The following is a 17,117-nucleotide window of genomic DNA, read 5'->3' as shown; positions in this document are numbered from 1 at the left end:
TCGCTCTCCTTCTCGCCCATCTTCTCCTTTCTCGCCCATCTCTCCTTTCGCTTCTCTCGCCCATCTCTCCTTTCGCTCTCCGCCCATCTCCCTTCTCCTCTCTCGCCCATCTCCTTTCTCTCTCTCGCCCATCTCTCCTTTCTCTCTCTCGCCCATCTCTCCTTCTCGCTTTCCGCCCATCTCTCCTTCTCTCCTCGCCCATCTCTCCTTTCTCTCTCTCCCATCTCTCCTTTCTCGTTCTCTCCGCCCATCTCTCCTTTCTCTCTCTCGCCATCTCTCCTTTCTCTCTCTCGCCCATCTCTCCTTTCTCTCGCCCATTCTCTCCTTCCTCTTCTCGCCCATCTCTCCTTTCGCCATTCTCCTTTCGCTCTTCTCGCCATTCTCTCCTTTCTCTCTTCTCGCCCATCTCTCCTTTCTCTCTCTCGCCCATCTCTCCGTTTCTCTCTCCCCCATCTCTCCTTTCTCTCTCTCCCCATCTCCTTTCTCTCTCATCGCCATCTCTCCTTTCTCTCTCTCGCCCATCTCTCCTTTCTCTCTCTCGCCCATCTCTCCTTTCTCTCTCTCGCCCATCTCTCCTTTCTCCTCTCTCGCCCATCTTCTCCTTTCTCTCTCTCGCCCATCTCTCCTTTCTCTCTCTCGCCCATCTCTCCTTTCTCTCTCTCCCCATCTCTCCTTTCTCTCTCTCGCCCATCTCTCCTTTCTCTCTCGCCATCTCTCCTTCTCTCTCTCGCCATCTCTCCTTTCTCTCTCTCGCCCATCCTCCTTCTCTCTCTCGCCATTCTCCTTTCGCTCTCTCGCCCATCTCTCCTTTCTCTCTCTCGCCCATCTCTCCTTTTCTCGTTCTCCGCCCTCTCTCCTTTCTCTTCTCGCCCATTCTCTCCTTTCTCTCTCTCGCCCATCTCTCCTTTCTCTCTCGCCCATCTCTCCTTTCTCGTTCTCCGCCCATTCTCCTTTCGCTCTCTCCCCCATCTCTCTCTTTCGCTTCTCTCCCCCCATCTCTCCTTTCGCTCTCTCGCCCATCTCTCCTTTCTCTCTCGCCCATCTCTCCTTTCTCTCTCTCCCCCATACTCTCTTTCTCTCTCTCGCCCATCTCCTTTCTCTCTCTCGCCCATCTTTCTCTTTTCTCTCTCGCCCATCTCTCTTTCTCTCTCTCGCCCATCTTCCTTTCTTCGTTCTCCGCCCATCTCTCCTTTCTCGTTCTCCCCCATCTCTTCCTTTCTCTCTCTCGCCCATCTCTCCTTCTCGTTCTCCGCCCATCTCTCCTTTCTCTCTCTCGCCCATCTCTTCCTTTCTCTCTCTCCCCCATCTCTCCTTTTCTCTCTCTGCCCCCATCTCTCCCTTTCTCTCTCTCGCCCATCTCTTTTCTCTCTCTCGCCATCTCTCCTTTCTCTCTCTCGCCATCTCTCCTTTCTCTCTCTCGCCATCTCTCCCTTTCTCTTCTCCGCCCATCTCTCCTTTCTCTTCTCCGCCCATCTCTCCTTCTCTCTCTCGCCCATCTCTCCTTTCTCGTTCTCCGCCCATCTCTCCTTTCTCTCTCTCGCCCATCTCTCCTTTCTCTCTCTCGCCCATCTCTCCTTTCTCTCTCTCGCCCATCTCTCCTTTCTCGTCTCCGCCCATCTTCTCCTTTCTCGTTCTCTCGCCCATCTCTCCTTTCTCTCTCTCCCCCATCTCTCCTTTCTCTCTCTCGCCCATCTCTCCTTTCTCTCCTCTCGCCCATCTCTCCTTTCTCTCTTCTCGCCCATCTCTCCTTTCTCGTCTCCGCCCATCTCTCCTTTCTCTCTCTCCCCCATCTCTCCTTTCTCTCTCTCGCCATCTCCTTCTCTCTCTCGCCCATCTCTCCTTCTTCTCTCTCGCCCATCTCTCCTTTCCTCTCTGCCCATCTCTTCTCGTCTCCGCCATCTCTCCTTTCTCGTTCTCCGCCCACTCTCCTTTCTCTCTCTCGCCCATCTCTCCTTCTCGTTCTCCGCCCATCTCTCCTTTCTCTCTCTCGCCCATCCTCTCCTTCTCTCTCTCCCCCATCTCTCCTTCTCTCTCCCCCATCTCTCCTTTCTCTCTCGCCCATCTCCTTTCTCTCTCTCGCCCATCTCTCCTTTCTCTCTCTCGCCCATCTCTCCTTTCTCTCTCTCGCCCATCTCTCCTTTTCTCGTTCTCCGCCCATCTCTCCTTTCTCGTTCTCCGCCCATCTCTCCTTTCTCTCTCTCGCCCCATCTCTCCTTTCTCGTTCTCCGCCCATCTCTCCTTTCTCCTCTCGCCCATCTCTCCTTTCTCTCTCTCGCCATCGCTCCTTTCTCTCTCTCGCCCATCTCTCCCTTTCCGTCTCGCCCATCTCTCCTTCTCGTTCTCCGCCCATCTCTCCTTTCTCTCTTCTCCCCATCTCTCCTTTCTCTCTCTCGCCCATCTCTCCTTTCTCCTCTCGCCCATCTCTCCTTTCTCTCTCTCGCCCATCTCTCCTTTCTCGTTCTCCGCCCATCTCTCCTTTTCTCGTTCTCCGCCCATCTCTCCTTTTCTCTCGCCCATCTCTCCTTTCTCTCGCCCATCTCTCCTTTCTCTCGCCCATCTCTCCTTTCTCTCTCTCGCCCATCTCTCCTTTCGCCCATCTCTCCTTTCGCTCTCTCGCCCATCTCTCCTTTCGCCCATCTCTCCTTTTCTCTCTCTCCCCCATCTCTCCTTTCTCTCTCTCGCCCATCCCTTTCTCTCTCTCGCCCATCTCCTTCTCTCTCTCGCCCATTCTTCCTTTCTTCTCTCCGCCCATCTCTCCTTTCTCGTTCTCCGCCCATCTCTCCTTTCTCTCTCTCGCCCATCTCTCCTTTCTCTCTCTCGCCCATCTCTCCTTTCTCGTTCTCCGCCCATCTCTCCTTTCTCGTTCTCTGCCCATCTCTCCTTTCTCGTTCTCTGCCCATCTCTCCTTTCTCTCTCTCGCCCATCTCTCCTTTCTCTCTCTCGCCCATCTCTCTTTCGCCCATCTCTCCTTTCGCTCTCTCGCCCATCTCTCCTTCGCTCTCTCGCCCATCTCTCCTTCTCTCTCTCGCCCATCTCTCCTTCGCCCATCTCTCCTTTCGCTCTCTCGCCCATCTCCTTCCTTCGCTCTTCTCGCCCATCTCTCCTTCGCCCATCTCTCCTTTCCGCTCTCTCGCCCATCTCTCCTTTCTCGCTCTCCGCCCATCTCTCCTTCGCTCTCGCCATCTCTCCCTTTCTCGCTCTCCGCCCACTCTCCTTTCTCGCTCTCCGCCCATCTCTCCTTTCTCGCCCATCTCTCCTTTCTCGCCCATCTCTCCTTCTCGCTCCCCCATCTCTCCTTTCTCTCTCTCGCCCATCTCTCCTTTCGCTCTCTCGCCCATCTCTCCTTTCGCCCATCTCTCCTTTCGCTCTCTCGCCCATCTCTCCTCTTCCCCATCTCTCATTTTCTGTCTCCCCCCATCTCTCCTTCTTAGTCTATATACTGTAGTCGGTTGAGAATGTGCTGAGTCAGAAAGTCCCATTGTTCTATCTCATTCCTGACGTGTGTGTGTGTGTGTGTGTTTGTGTGTGTGTGTGTGTGTATGCACAGCCTTGTGGGCGTGTGTGTGTATGAGCGTGTGCACACTGCATTTGCATGCTTGCTCGCTTATCCCTCTTATCCTTATAAATACAAAATGGCTTTTATTCTATTTTATTATGATTTGCACAAACAAATTGAACATGTTTTAGTACAACATTTTTCCTTGACTCTCTTGGTCAGAACAGCGTAATGCCATGCATTATTAACATTCTACTGCTTAGACAACTCCAGAGGCATACATTGCTGCAGTGCCTTGTTTAACTCAAGGACAATACTCGTTCTGTACTGAGTAATTGGTTATTCAGTAAAAATTGTTTTATTAACTTGTTTTTTGTATGTCTGTCTCTCTCTCTCTCTCTGTTGCTCTCTCTCTCTCTGTTTGTCTGTCTCTATCTCTGTTGCTCTCTCTCTCTGTCTGTCTCTCTGTTACTCTCTCTCTCTCTGTTTCTGTCTGTTTCTCCCTGTCTGTCTCTCTGTTCCTCCCTCCCAGGGGTTGTCTGGAAGAGGGTCTGGAGTCCTTGCTGAAGGCTACAGGAGGGAACCTGTTGATCCTCAAGGTGTCTCATTGTCCCAACCTGCTAACTGACCGCTCTCTGTGGCTCGCCAGCTGCTACTGCCGAGCCCTGCAGGCCGTCACATACAGGTACTACCACCAGGGGGCGATCAGAGGTCGACCGATTAATCGGCATTGGCCGGTTAATTAGGGCCGATTTTCTAGTTTTCATAACAATTGGTAATCAGCCTTTTTGGACGCCGATTATGGCCGATTACATTGCAATCCACGAGGAGACTGCATGGCAGGCTGACCACCTGTTACGCGAGTGCAGCATCAAAAGGACCTTGTGGCTGAAAGGAGCCAAGGTAAGTTGCTAGCTAGCATTAAACTTATCTTATTAAAAAAGATCAATCTTCACATAATCACTAATTAACTACACATGGTTAATGATATTACTAGGTTACCTAACCTTCAAACGAGCTTCAATGCCATACGACACTCCTTGAGTGGCCTCCAACTGCTCTTATACGCTAGCAAAACCAAATGCATGCTTTTCAACCGTTCGCTACCCACCCGCCCGACTAGCATCACTACTCTGGACGGTTCTGACCTAGAATACGTGGACAACTACAAATACCTAGGTGTCTGGCTAGACTGTAAACTTTCCTTCCAGACTCATATCAAACATCTCCAATCCAAAATCAAATCTAGAATCGGCTTTCTATTCCGCATCAAAGCCTCTTTCACTCACGCCGCCAATCTTACCCTAGTAAAACTGACTATCCTACTGATCCTCGACTTTGGCGATGTCATTTACAAAATAGCTTCCAATACTCTACTCAGCAAATTGAATGCATCCTATCACAGTGCCATCCGTTTTGTTACCAAAGCGCCTTATACCACCCACCACTGCGACCTGTATGCTCTAGTCGGCTGGCCCTCGCTACATATTCGTCGCCAGACCCACTGTCTCCAGGTCATCTACAAGTCTATGCTAGGTAAAGTCTATGACTTATCTCAGCTCACTGGTCACGGTAACAACACCCACCCGTAGCATGCGCTCCAGCAGGTATATCTCACTGGTCATCCCCAAAGTCATCACCTCCTTTGGCCGCCTTTCCTTCCAGTTCTCTGCTTCCAGTGACGGGAAAGAATTGCAAAAATTGCTGAAGCTGGAGACTTATATTTCCCTCACTAACTTTAAACATCGGCTATCTGAGCAGCTAACCGATCACTGCAGCTGTACATAGTCCATCTGTAAATAGCCACCCAATCTACCTACCTCATATTGTTTTTATTTACTTTTGCACACCAGTATCACTACTTACACACCATCATCAACACACCATCATCTGCTCATCTGCTCATCTATCACTCCAGTGTTAATCTGCTAAATTGTAATTACTTTGCTACTATGGCCTATTTATTGCCTTACCTCATGCCATTTGCACACACTGTATATAGACTTTTTTTTCTATTGTGTTATTGACTGTACGCTTGTTTATTCTCTGTGTTTTTGTTTGTGTCGCACTGCTTTCCTTTATCTTGGCCAGGTCGCAGTTGTAAATGAGAACTTGTTCTCAACTAGCCTACCTGGTTAAATAAAGGTGAAATAAAAAGAAAATAAAAAAATAGCTTGTCCTGCGTTGCATATAATCAAATTGCCTACTTCAACTTCGCCAAACGGGTGAGGATTTAACAAAAGCACATTTGTGAAAAAAGCACAATCGTTGCACAAATGTACCTAACCATAAACATCACCTTCCTTCAAATCAATACACAGAAGTATATTTTTTTTTAAACCTGGCTATTTAGTTAAAATAAATGCATGTTAGCAGGCAATATCAACTAGGGAAATTGTGTCACTTCTCTTCCGTTCTGTGCAAGCAGAGTCAGGGTATATGCAACAGTTTGGGCCGCCTGGCTCGTTGTGAACTGTGTGAAGACCATTTCTTTCTAACAAAGACCTTAATTCATTTGCCAGAATTTTACATAATTATGACGTAACATTGAAGGTTGTGCAATGTAACAGGAATATTTAGACTTAGGGTTGCCACCCGTTCGATAAAATACGGAACGGTTCCGTATTTCACTGAAAGAATAAACGTTTTGTTTTTGAAATGGTAGTTTCCGGATTTGACCATATTAATGACCAAAGGCTTGTATTTCTGTTTGTTTATTATAGTATAATTAAGTCTATGATTTGATAGAGCAGTCAGACTGAGCGGTGGTAGGCAGCAGCAGGCTCGTAAGCATTCATTCAAACAGCACTTTACAGCTCTTAGCAATGCTTGAAGCACAGCTCTGTTTATGACTATGAACCTATGAAAGCCTATGAACTCCCGAGATTAGGCTGGCAATACTATAGTGTCTATAAGAACATCCAATAGTCAGAGGTACATGAAATACAAATGGTATAGAGAGCAATAGTCGACGCGTTATAATTCCTATAAATACAACTTAAAACTTAACTGGGAATATTGAAGACTCATGTTAAAAGGAACCACTGGCTTTCATATGTTCTCATGTTCTGAGCAAGGAACTGAAACATGGCACATATTGCACTTTTACTTTCTTCTCCAACACTGTTTTTTTGCATTATTTAAACCAAATTGAACGTTTCATTATTTATTTTGAGACTAAATTGATTTTATTTATGTATTATATTAAGGTAAAAGTGTTCATTCAGTATTGTTGTAATTCTCATTATTACAAATATACATATAAAGAAAAATCGTCCGATTAATCAGTATCGGATTTTTTTGGTCCTCCAATAACCGGTATCGGTGTTAAAAATCATAATCTGTCGACCTCTAGTGTGTGTATATATAATACAATACAGTACAGTGGATTCGGAAAGTATTCAGACCCCTTGACTTTTTCCACATTTTGTTACGTTACAGCCTTATTCTAAAATTGATTCAATCGTTTTTTCCCCTCATCAATCTACACACAATACCCCATAACGACAAAGGAAGAAAAAAAAATCACCTGTATTTGGGGAGTTTCTCCCATTCTTCTCTTCAAATCCTCTCAAGCTTTGTCAGGGAGCGTCGCTGCACAGCTATTTTCAGGTCTACCCAGAGATCTTTGATCGGGTTCAAGTCCAGAGAATCTGGTTTCTCATGGTCTGAGAGTCCTTTAGGTGCCTTTTGGCAAACTCCAAGCGGGCTGTCATGTGCCTTTTACTGAGGAGTGGCTTCCGTCTGGCCACTCTACCGTAAAGGCCTGATTGGTGGAGTGCTGCAGAGATGGTTGTCCTTCTGGAAGGTTCTCCCATCCCCACAGAGAAACTCTGGAGCTCTGTCAGAGTGACAATTGGGTTCTCGGTCACCTCCCTGACCAAGGCCCTTCTCCCCCGATTGCTCAGTTTGGCTGGGCGGCCAGCTCTAGGAAGAGTCTTGGTGGTTCCAAACTTCTTCCATTTAAGAATGATGGAGGCCACTGTGTTCTTGAGTACCTTCAATGCCGCAGRCATTTTTTTKGTACCCTTCCCCAGATCTGTGCCTCGACACAAAAGTATCGTCCAACCCATCGGTTATCTCAAAGCACCCTCATATGCCACGTCTTGAAATATGCAGACAGACAGATTAAAAGTACATTTACGTTGTAATACCTCTGACAGCCAACTTTCTAACTCCGCCCATAACTTTTGGACTTCAGAAGGCACAAATTATTGAGTCATTATTAGTTTTACACTTCAGACATGACTCTTAAATTGTTCTGTAGAGTTAGGATTTTGTGTCTTGTATAATAAATTCTATACATTATTTTATACTGAATTAAATGTACATTTTTGTTAACTGTAGTTGCACTAGTTATGTTCCAACTTTCCCTCTCTTGTACCAATATCAGTTCTTTTAAGTCTTGTTCCAATAGTTTATATATTTTTCTAATAGATTGTCAGTTGGATAGGCTCTCTGCAAGGTTTTGTATATCTTACCGATCATATGGACATCCTTTTCTGACTCAGATAGGATTCCCTAAAGATTTCAAATCCACATTTTGTAATATACAACTTTTAAGTTGCATGTATTTGAAAATATCTACTTAGGGCAATCCAAAATAGCTTTTTAAAGCTGTCATGGAAATAAATGTATTTCCTATTACCAAGTCATCTACGGTTTCTATGCCTTTTTAGTTTTCCACGTGGACCAATTTATCGGTGAATTGTGAAAAGCTATCCAAGGATAGGTTCCGTAAGGTTGTGTTTTTAGGAAGTGATATTGGTTCTTGTAGAATACGTTTCATTTTCTTCCATGTTGTTATAGTGTTCTTAACAATGACGTTATTCATGTTCTTAACGTTCTCCTTTGAAAATAGACAGGTAAAACGATTCTGGGGATATGCTGCGCATCTTCAATAGTTACCTATTGTTCCTCTTTAGTGAATTTGACTGTCGCAAGTAAAAGACTTGGGTAGCGATTTGATACAATTCCAAGTCTGGAAGGTTAAAAACAACCCTATTTCTGTATATTTTTTGATTTGGACATTTTCTGTATTTATTTCATTCGTATCTTTCTGCTGTTTGTGTGTAGCCTAAGATTTAGGGCCTAACTACGCTCCAATCGCCAAATGCTTTTCGGGACTTGGGCAGAAAAAGTTAACTTCGATCCACCGAGTCAAAAATAACAATGTCGGCGTTTAATTCTATAAGAGAAAAGCTGCTAAAAGGAGTTGAAAATCAATAGAAGGGAGGACCAGAACAATAGCCTAATGTTCAGGAAGGATTTGGTGTCGAGGATGATTGCGAGGCGCTATACACATTTAGACAGTGACCATCTTATAGGTGCTATCTTTATCAGCATCATAAAGTCAAACTGAAATCTTATCAGAAACATGTTGGGTAGTATTCACACCTTTTWAAAATTTCCTTAGAACCGCTCAAACTGTTGTTAGGACATTTTGCACAGAAAATCTTGCATCCCTAAACATCTTTCCTGCGCAAGAGAAGAGTATTACCGACGTCGACTAGATAGAATAAACGATTCAATCGATTTATGACATTATTCTGGTGAACATGGGTTTATTTAGTATTCTAGGGCAACAATTAATGACAAGAGAAGCTATATCTAATTGTATCTGATTATAGAAAAGTTTACTAATAAATAGCGTACCAAAATGTGGGAAAGTATAAGCAGAAACATAGGCCTGTCTCTGATTGGACAGTGCCTTTTCTATATTTGCGGGTTAAGGTCGGGTGCGGGCCTGAAATGTGCACTTAATCACATATAGTCGGGAGGTTGAGGATGGGTTATTAGAAATTGCGGGTTATCACTAGCGCCCGCGTCGATGGGGCAGAAGTCCGTGTGTTATGATTCTGGACGGGCAGGTAGCTAGCAACAATGACAAGGAGCTGCCCTGTGGGGAATTGTAGGTGGCTCGTTTCAACTCATTGTATCTTGTTCTTGATACCATGTCTTGTTTTGAGGGGTTTTGACTCTTATCATGTCTATGCTAATATCGCAAAACATTTGCTAGCTAGCTAACCAACAACGCTAGCTAACCAACAACTGCAATGATGTATTTGAGAGACAACAAGTGCTCATTGTGCAAGTGTATTTATGTTTTCAATAAAGCTTTGGAGAGCACATATAGTTTGYATGTTGTCAACAATCCTTTGAATCTAAGCCAACCCCGCCTGTTTTGCTCCACGATTGTGCATGCATCGGCTTTGTTGCTAAACAACCCACCTGTCTTTACAGGTACTACCACCACAGGGTGCTCACACTCTATACAATATAATCCACTACAGTATACTATATAGTATTCCACTGTAGTATTACAGAATATACTGTAAGTACACTAGCATTTAATCTGCCACATTAAATCAGTAGACGGGCCACGTTTGGCCCGCGTGCCATGAGTTTGAGACCCCTGATATATATTATGAATGGGTGTCTAGATTGATCTACCATGAAGTATGGTGAATTGGTGTTTTTTGTTCTAGGAGTGCCACAGACCCTGTAGGACAGGAGGTGATCTGGGCTCTAGGAGCAGGCTGTAGAGACATTATCTCCCTCCAGGTGGCACCACTACATCCATGGTGAGAGGCAACTCTTAGCACACATTTATTTTATGAATACTGTTAACACATATATTGTAACGTACCTCTCTTTCTCTCTCTCTTTCTCTCTCTTTCTCTCTCTCTTTCTCTCTCTCTCTTTCTCTCTCTCTTTCTCTCTCTCTCTCGCTTTCTCTCTCGCGCGCTTTCTCTCTCTCCTCCAGCCAACAACCGGCTCGCTTCAGCAACCGATGCCTGCAGACCATTGGCCGATGCTGGCCGCACCTCAGAGCCCTGGGCGTGGGCGGGGCAGGCTGTGGCATTCAGGGACTAGCCTCGTTGGGTGAGGAAATTAATTTGGATAAACATCTCATGATTTAATCTCATTGGTCATTTAATAAATAAACTGATATAGGGACTATTCTTTCAGAAAAAAATAAACAATTTGGATTGAAGTGCTTTGTATGGCTCGTATCAGAGGTCTCTGTTCAGTCCCTCCAGGATTTTTTTGTTGTAATTTCTGCAGCCAAAAATGCTTGATTTTGCGGCAGCCTTTCTGAAATTCTGCGATACATTTTGCGATGTTTTTTTCACGCTAATTTCATATAAAGCAATAAAAAGCAGAATACATCATCCAAAAACAATTAGAAACATCTAAAGTGCTCAGTTTAGTTTATTTTCCTGAACAAACAGCTCTGTCATAATCCACTCACGCATCAGTCACACACACCTCTCCGATCCATCAGGCTTGGGGCCTTGCTATCAACACAAGATGCACCTCCCATTCCTACTCTCTCTCTCTCTCTCTCTCAAAAAAAAACCCCCAAATGGATTCAAAGCTGATCAATCGCTTTCAATTTGAGGATCAATATTTCTTTCTAATAAGTTGTCTTCAAAATTCTCTAGAGTTTTTTTTCTGAAAGGGTCGTAAGGGAGACAAACAACAGAAAACATAGAAATATAATATCGTGGTTGAAATGTACTGTTCCATTTCTAAAAAATAAAAAAAATCCAGAAAGATTGTGCTTTCGTGAACTGTATTATGTTTTACAGAGAGTTTAAAACGGCAAAGCTGACAAATTACACTCAGCGCTTTGAGCAGCGCTCTCCATAGACAGACTGGGGAGAGCAGAGTGCCGACCACCCTACTAAAGCCAAGGTTAGACTGGGGAGAGCAGAGTGCCGACCACCCTACTAAAGCCAAGGTTAGCGGAGTAAAAGTTTGAGTAAAACGCCACTCACCTTGATTCATATTACTTTCACCGTTTGCCACGGTCTTCCCTGCTACCACTTCAGTCATGGGGATCTGCAGCTGCTGTGGGAACTGTTCTGACATTCTCATATGCTTTGCTGATTTGAAGTGACTGTYGATTGTCGACTTTCTCTMGTGTCCAAAAACATTTGGAWATTGTTTTGCACGGTCGTTAGCTGTTACTTTTTGTTGGCAAATGAGATTGATCTCTGTTCATTGTACTGCCTGTCAGCCATCAACAATCACCCATGATCTTCGCACGTGAATACGCTGACAGGCTAGGGGGGAAACTTTGTTGACGTGTGGCTGGATTGGGCCATTTTCCACGGTAACAGTGCAGTAATTAGTCAGAATTACTAACCYGCTTTTGATTGGACCCATTTATGCGCTAAAAGTGCGGGAATTGGTCAAAATTGCGAGCTCTCGCATAATATACGCTGATTGGTTGATTTTGCTTTGAATTATGCGATTGCGGAATCCTGGAGGGACTGTTTGTTGATGGATAGAACTTTGTACTTCAAGGGGTTATTTGTCACATTTAGATTTGTCTTTTTCTGAGGAACAAAATATTCTGATTTATTTCTGGCCCATCCACACACATGGGAAGCGGGATGCGTGCGACTGCAAATACCCTCCCAGTCAGAAGGAAATGTAACCCAGCTATTGCGTTCCTACTYACGATTCACAGCATGCWGGAACAGAGGGAGGAAATTACTTTTGTGGCTAGATGAGAAACAGTTGTTTTGGTGGCCTGGCTATCAGTACATCCCCATATTGTTATTTATTTTCTTGTTCTTTTGCACCCCAGTATCTCTACTTGCACATCATCATCTGCACATCTATCACTCCAGTGTTAATGCTAAATTGTAATTATTTTGCCTCTATGGCCTATTTATTGTCTTACCTCCCTACTCTTCTACATTTGCACACACTATATATAGATTTTTTATATTGTGTTATTGACTGTACGTTTGTTTATGTGTAACTCTGTTGTTTTTGTCACACTGCTTTGCTCTATCTTGGCCAGGTCGCAGTTGTAAATGAGAACTTGTTCTCAACTGGCCTACCTGGTTAAATAAAGGTGAAATAAATGTTTTAAAAATAAACAAACATGGGCTGAGTGAGGATGAGGGGTGGCAATAGGAAAGGACATTGAGTGCCTCTGAAATGGCACCCTATTTCCTATATAGTGCACTACTCTTGGCCAGAGCCATACAGTGCTTTCAAAAAGTATTCACACTCCTGGACTTTTTCCACATTTTGTTGTGTTACAGCCTGAATTGAACATTTTATAMATTTAGATTTTGGGTCATTGGCCTACATACAATACCCCATAATGTCAAAGTGGAATTATGTTWTCAGAAATGTTTACTAATTAATTAAAAATGTAAAGCTGAAAAGGTATGCAACCTCTCTCTTTTTTTTTTTGGAAAGCCTAAATAAGTTCAGGAGTCAAAATTTGCTTAACAAGGCACAATAAGTTGCATGGACTCACTCTGTGTGCAAAGGTAGTGTTTAATATGATTTTTGAATGATTACCTCATCTCTGTACCCCACACATACAGTTGTAAGGTCCCTCAAGTCGAGCAGTGAATTTCAAACATACACTACATGACCAAAAGTATGTGGACACCTGCTCATCAAACACCTCATTCCAAAACCATGGGTATTACTATGTAGTTGGTCCCCCCTTTGTARCTAAAACAGCCTCCACTCTCCTGAGAAGGCTTTCCGCTAGATGTTGGAACATTGCTGCGGGGACTTGCTTCCATTCAGGCACGAGCAATGGTGAGGTCGAGCAATGGTGAGGTCGGGCACTGATGTTGGGCGTTCGAATTCATCCCAAAGGTGTTCGATGGGGTTCAGGTCAGGACTCTTTACAGGCCAGTCAAGTTCCTCCACACCAATCTCTACAAACCATTTCTGTATGGACCTTGCTTTGTGCAYGGGGGCATTGTCATGCTGAAACAGGAAAGGGCCTTCCCCAAACTGTTGCCRCAAAGTTGGAAGCACAGAATCGTTTAGAATGTCATTGTATGCTGTAGTGTTAAGATTCCCCTTCACTGGAACTAAGGGGCCTAGCCTGAACCATGAAAAACAGCCCCAGACCATTATTCCTCCTCCACCAAACTTTACAGTTGGCATTATGCGTTGGGGCAGGTACACGTTCTCCTGGCATCTGCCAAACCCAGATTAGTCCTTCGGACTGACATCTGACGTTTGCATTGCGCATGGTGATCTTACGCTTATGTGCGGGCTGCTCGGCCATGGAACCCATTTCATGAAGCTCCCGACAAAACAGTTATTGTGCTAACGTTGCTTCCAGAGACAGTTTGGAACTGGGTAGTGAGTGTTGCAACGAGGACAGACGATTTTTATACACTACGCACTTTCAGCACTCGGCGGTCCCGTTCTGTGAGCTTGTGTGGCCTACCACATAGCGCCTGAGCCATTGTTGCTCCTAGATGTTTCCACTTCACAATAACAAGCACTTAAAGTTGACCGGGGCAGCTCTAGCAGGCAGAGATTTTGCCAAACTGAAAGGTGGCATTCTATGACTTGTGCCACTTTGAAAGTCACTGAGCTCTTAAGTACGGGCCATTCTACTCCTAATGTTTGTCTATGGAGATTGCATGGTTGTGTGCTCGATTTTATACACTGTCAAAAACGGGTGTGGCTGAAATAAGCCGAATCCACTAATTTTGAAGTGGTCAAATACTTTTGTGTATATATAGTGTAGAATCTACCACAGAACCAGGGAGGTTTTCCAATGCCTTGCAAAGAAGGGCACCTATTGGTAGATAAAAAAAATATATTGAATATCCTTTGAGCAATGGTGAAGTTATTAATTACACTTTGGATGGTGTTTCAATACACCTAGTCACTACAAAGATACAGGCGTCCTTCCTAACTGCCAGAGAGAAGGAAACCACTCAGGGATTTCACCATGAGGCCAATGGTGATTTTTAAAACACTTTTAATGGCTGTCATAGAAGAAAAGTGAGGATGGATCAATAACATTGTAATTACTACACAATTTATCTAATTTACATAGTGAAAAGGAAGCCTGTACAGAATTAAAAAATATTCCAAAACATGTGTCCTGTTTGCAATAAGGCACTAAAGTGAAACAGCGGCAAATAAATGTACTTTATGTCCTGAATACAAAGCGTTATGTTTGGGGCAAATCCAACACATCACTGAGTACCACTCTTCATATTTTCAAGCATGGGTGTGCTGCATCATGTTATGGGTATGCTGTCATCGTCAAGGGAGTTAAAAAAAAAAAATGTAAAAAAAAAAATGGAATAGACTAAGCACAGGCAAAATCCTAGAGGAAACACTGTTTCAGTCTGCTTTCCAACAGACACCTGAGAGACAAATTCACCTTTCAGCAGGACAATAACCTAAAACACGAGGCTAATATACACTGAGTAGCATTACCAAAACGACATTGAATGTTCCTGAGTGGCCTGTTACAGTTGTGACTTAAATTTGCTTGAAAATCTATGGCAAGACTTTGAAAATGGCTGTCTAGCAATGATCAACAACAACTTGACAGAGCTTGTATAATACATTTTTAAAAGTGGAAATATTGTACAATCCATGTGTGCAGAGCTCTTAGATTACCCAGAAACACTCTTAACATGCATATGTTCTCAGGGTGTGAATACTTACGTCAATGAGATTATTTCATTTTCAACAAAATTGCAAACATTTCTAAAAACATGTTTTCACTTTGTCATTGTGGGGTGTTGTTTGATGATGGGTGAGAACATTTGTTTAATCGATTTTGAATCCAGGCTGTAACGCAACAAAATGTGGAATAAATCAAGGGGTATGAATACTTTCTGAAGCACTGCATGTGCGCTAGTGAAAGGTAGTGCACTGTTAAGGAATAGGATGGCCATTTGGAAATTCAGCCAGTTCTGAATTGGTTTCACACTCATCCTACCATCTAGGGTGAAACATGATGAAACACTATTCCCCAAGCTGTTTCAATTGAATCATCTCAAATATATCTATATCTTGAGATTATCATACAAACGTAGAAACATGGTGACCATACTGTTTTGGTTTTTAGGGCTGGTTATGTGCGCTTTCCTATTTGACCGTCTCTCTTTTAAACTTATTTAGGTAGCATTGTTATTAAGTTTTTTTTCATGTAAGCAATGCTAACACTTCAACCCATGAACAAACGTATATCAATATGTGGTGTCAGGTGTATATGGCTGGGCTTTAGACTCTGGATAGGCTCTTTAGATATCTTACTAGCACTTGAAAAATATATGGATTAGCACATACACAGCGTCCTGTCCAGGGGGTGTACTTGTGCTTCTAGCTGCCTCACGCTACAGAAACGGATGATATTCTCCTGCCCTATGGCTGTTCTGGGCGGTCAATGCGACGTTTGTGGCATTAAAGCATCTCAACCTCCTCCTCTCCTCTCTGTTTTCCGCCCTTGCAGCGAGGAACTGCATGCGTCTGCAGGTGTTGGAGCTGGACCATGTGAGTGAGGTCAACCAGGAAGTGGCAGCTGAGGTGTGCAGGGAGGGTCTGAAGGGCCTGGAGATGCTGGTCCTCACCTCCACCCCGGTCACCCCTAAGGCCCTGCTTCACTTCAACAGTGAGTACACCCTACTACACTGCACAGTACACTACATAGAACACTACTGGGGAGGGTCTGGAGGTTCTAGAGATGCGGGTCCTCACCTCCACCCCCCAAGACACTGCTATACTTCAACAGTGTGTACATCTTACACCAGACCCAGGTTCAAATAAATATGTGCTTTATTTTCACAAAGGAACCAATAGAACAATCCCAAAAGTGAAATCCCTGCCCATTTTAGTTTTCCATTGCTCAGRCAACGGCTCAGAGTTGCGTAAGCACCATTTTTGAACCCAGGTCTGCACTTTTCTCATCCAGTCAATYATTTCAGATCTACACAAGTGGCTAGGGCGTAGGGTCGAGGGGTCTATTTGGAATCGGGTGGCGAGTCTGCTGCTTCCGTGTGAGGGTTGTACACAATCTCTCGCCCCTCCAGGTGTGTGTCGTAACCTGAAGTCCATCGTGGTGCAGATCGGTGTAGAGGACTACTTCGAGGACCCCAACAGCCCTGAGGCTAGGAAGCTCTTTGACGAGATGGTGAACAAGCTGCAGGTAATTATAACGGAGCTTTAACTTCCACTTCAGAGACCACATCCCAATGAATCCCAATGCTCTTAAAAATAATTGCATTTAAATCATCTTAGATAATTTTAAAGGGGGTGTAATACACTTAATAAGGGGGGGGCAATACTATTAACTTACTCTGGATCAGTTCTTTGAGGGCAACTCCTAACTATACCAGTCCAAACCACTTCCTGTCTTTGGGTTCTCTCCTGCCCACAGTATACATGTAATGTATATGACTAACTCTGTAGCATCCTTTAGCGATGGTTAGGTGGGTGAGCGAGAGTTGTCTATTATTACAACTCAACCATACTGAACCGTACGTGACTCCAAACCAGGAAGTCCAGTTCAGCTGATCGTCTGAGGAATTGAGGAAATGGAATAATCCAGCTGCTTTCTGAAGAGAGGAAGCGGGGCGTTGGGGGCGGTCGCACGCCCACGACGGGCGCCACTCAGAGGTTAAGAGGAAAAGCGCTTCGATATTCGCACTCGGACTTCGTCTACATTTTTCTCTATGGGCCCTGGTCAAAGTAGTGCACTAAATAGGGAATAGGGTGGGCGTGTGAGCCTTCCCTTCTTCTGTGAGTCAGTGTGGATGGTGTCCCTTTCTCACTGGCGGATGCGGATGCTAGATTGCTCATAGCCGTTAAGTAA

At 44.3% G+C, this 17,117-nt stretch overlaps 1 protein-coding gene across 1 annotated transcript in view; it reads left to right on the top strand.

Moving 5' to 3' along the window:
- Window positions 1-17,117, top strand: part of LOC111964383 (F-box only protein 41-like) — a 101,377-nt gene that overhangs the window by 75,969 nt on the left and 8,291 nt on the right. Inside the window, exons 9-13 of the mRNA XM_023988274.2 lie at window positions 4,029-4,181; window positions 9,985-10,080; window positions 10,263-10,381; window positions 15,759-15,917; window positions 16,336-16,451. Coding sequence (XP_023844042.1) covers window positions 4,029-4,181; window positions 9,985-10,080; window positions 10,263-10,381; window positions 15,759-15,917; window positions 16,336-16,451 — 643 coding nt within the window. The remainder of the gene's footprint in view (window positions 1-4,028; window positions 4,182-9,984; window positions 10,081-10,262; window positions 10,382-15,758; window positions 15,918-16,335; window positions 16,452-17,117) is intronic.

This window comes from Salvelinus sp. IW2-2015, linkage group LG1 (genome assembly GCF_002910315.2).
Source record: "Salvelinus sp. IW2-2015 linkage group LG1, ASM291031v2, whole genome shotgun sequence".
Taxonomy (NCBI): domain Eukaryota; kingdom Metazoa; phylum Chordata; class Actinopteri; order Salmoniformes; family Salmonidae; genus Salvelinus; species Salvelinus sp. IW2-2015.
The sequence above is the reverse complement of the archived record's forward strand: the minus strand, read 5'-3'. Positions and strand labels throughout refer to the sequence as shown.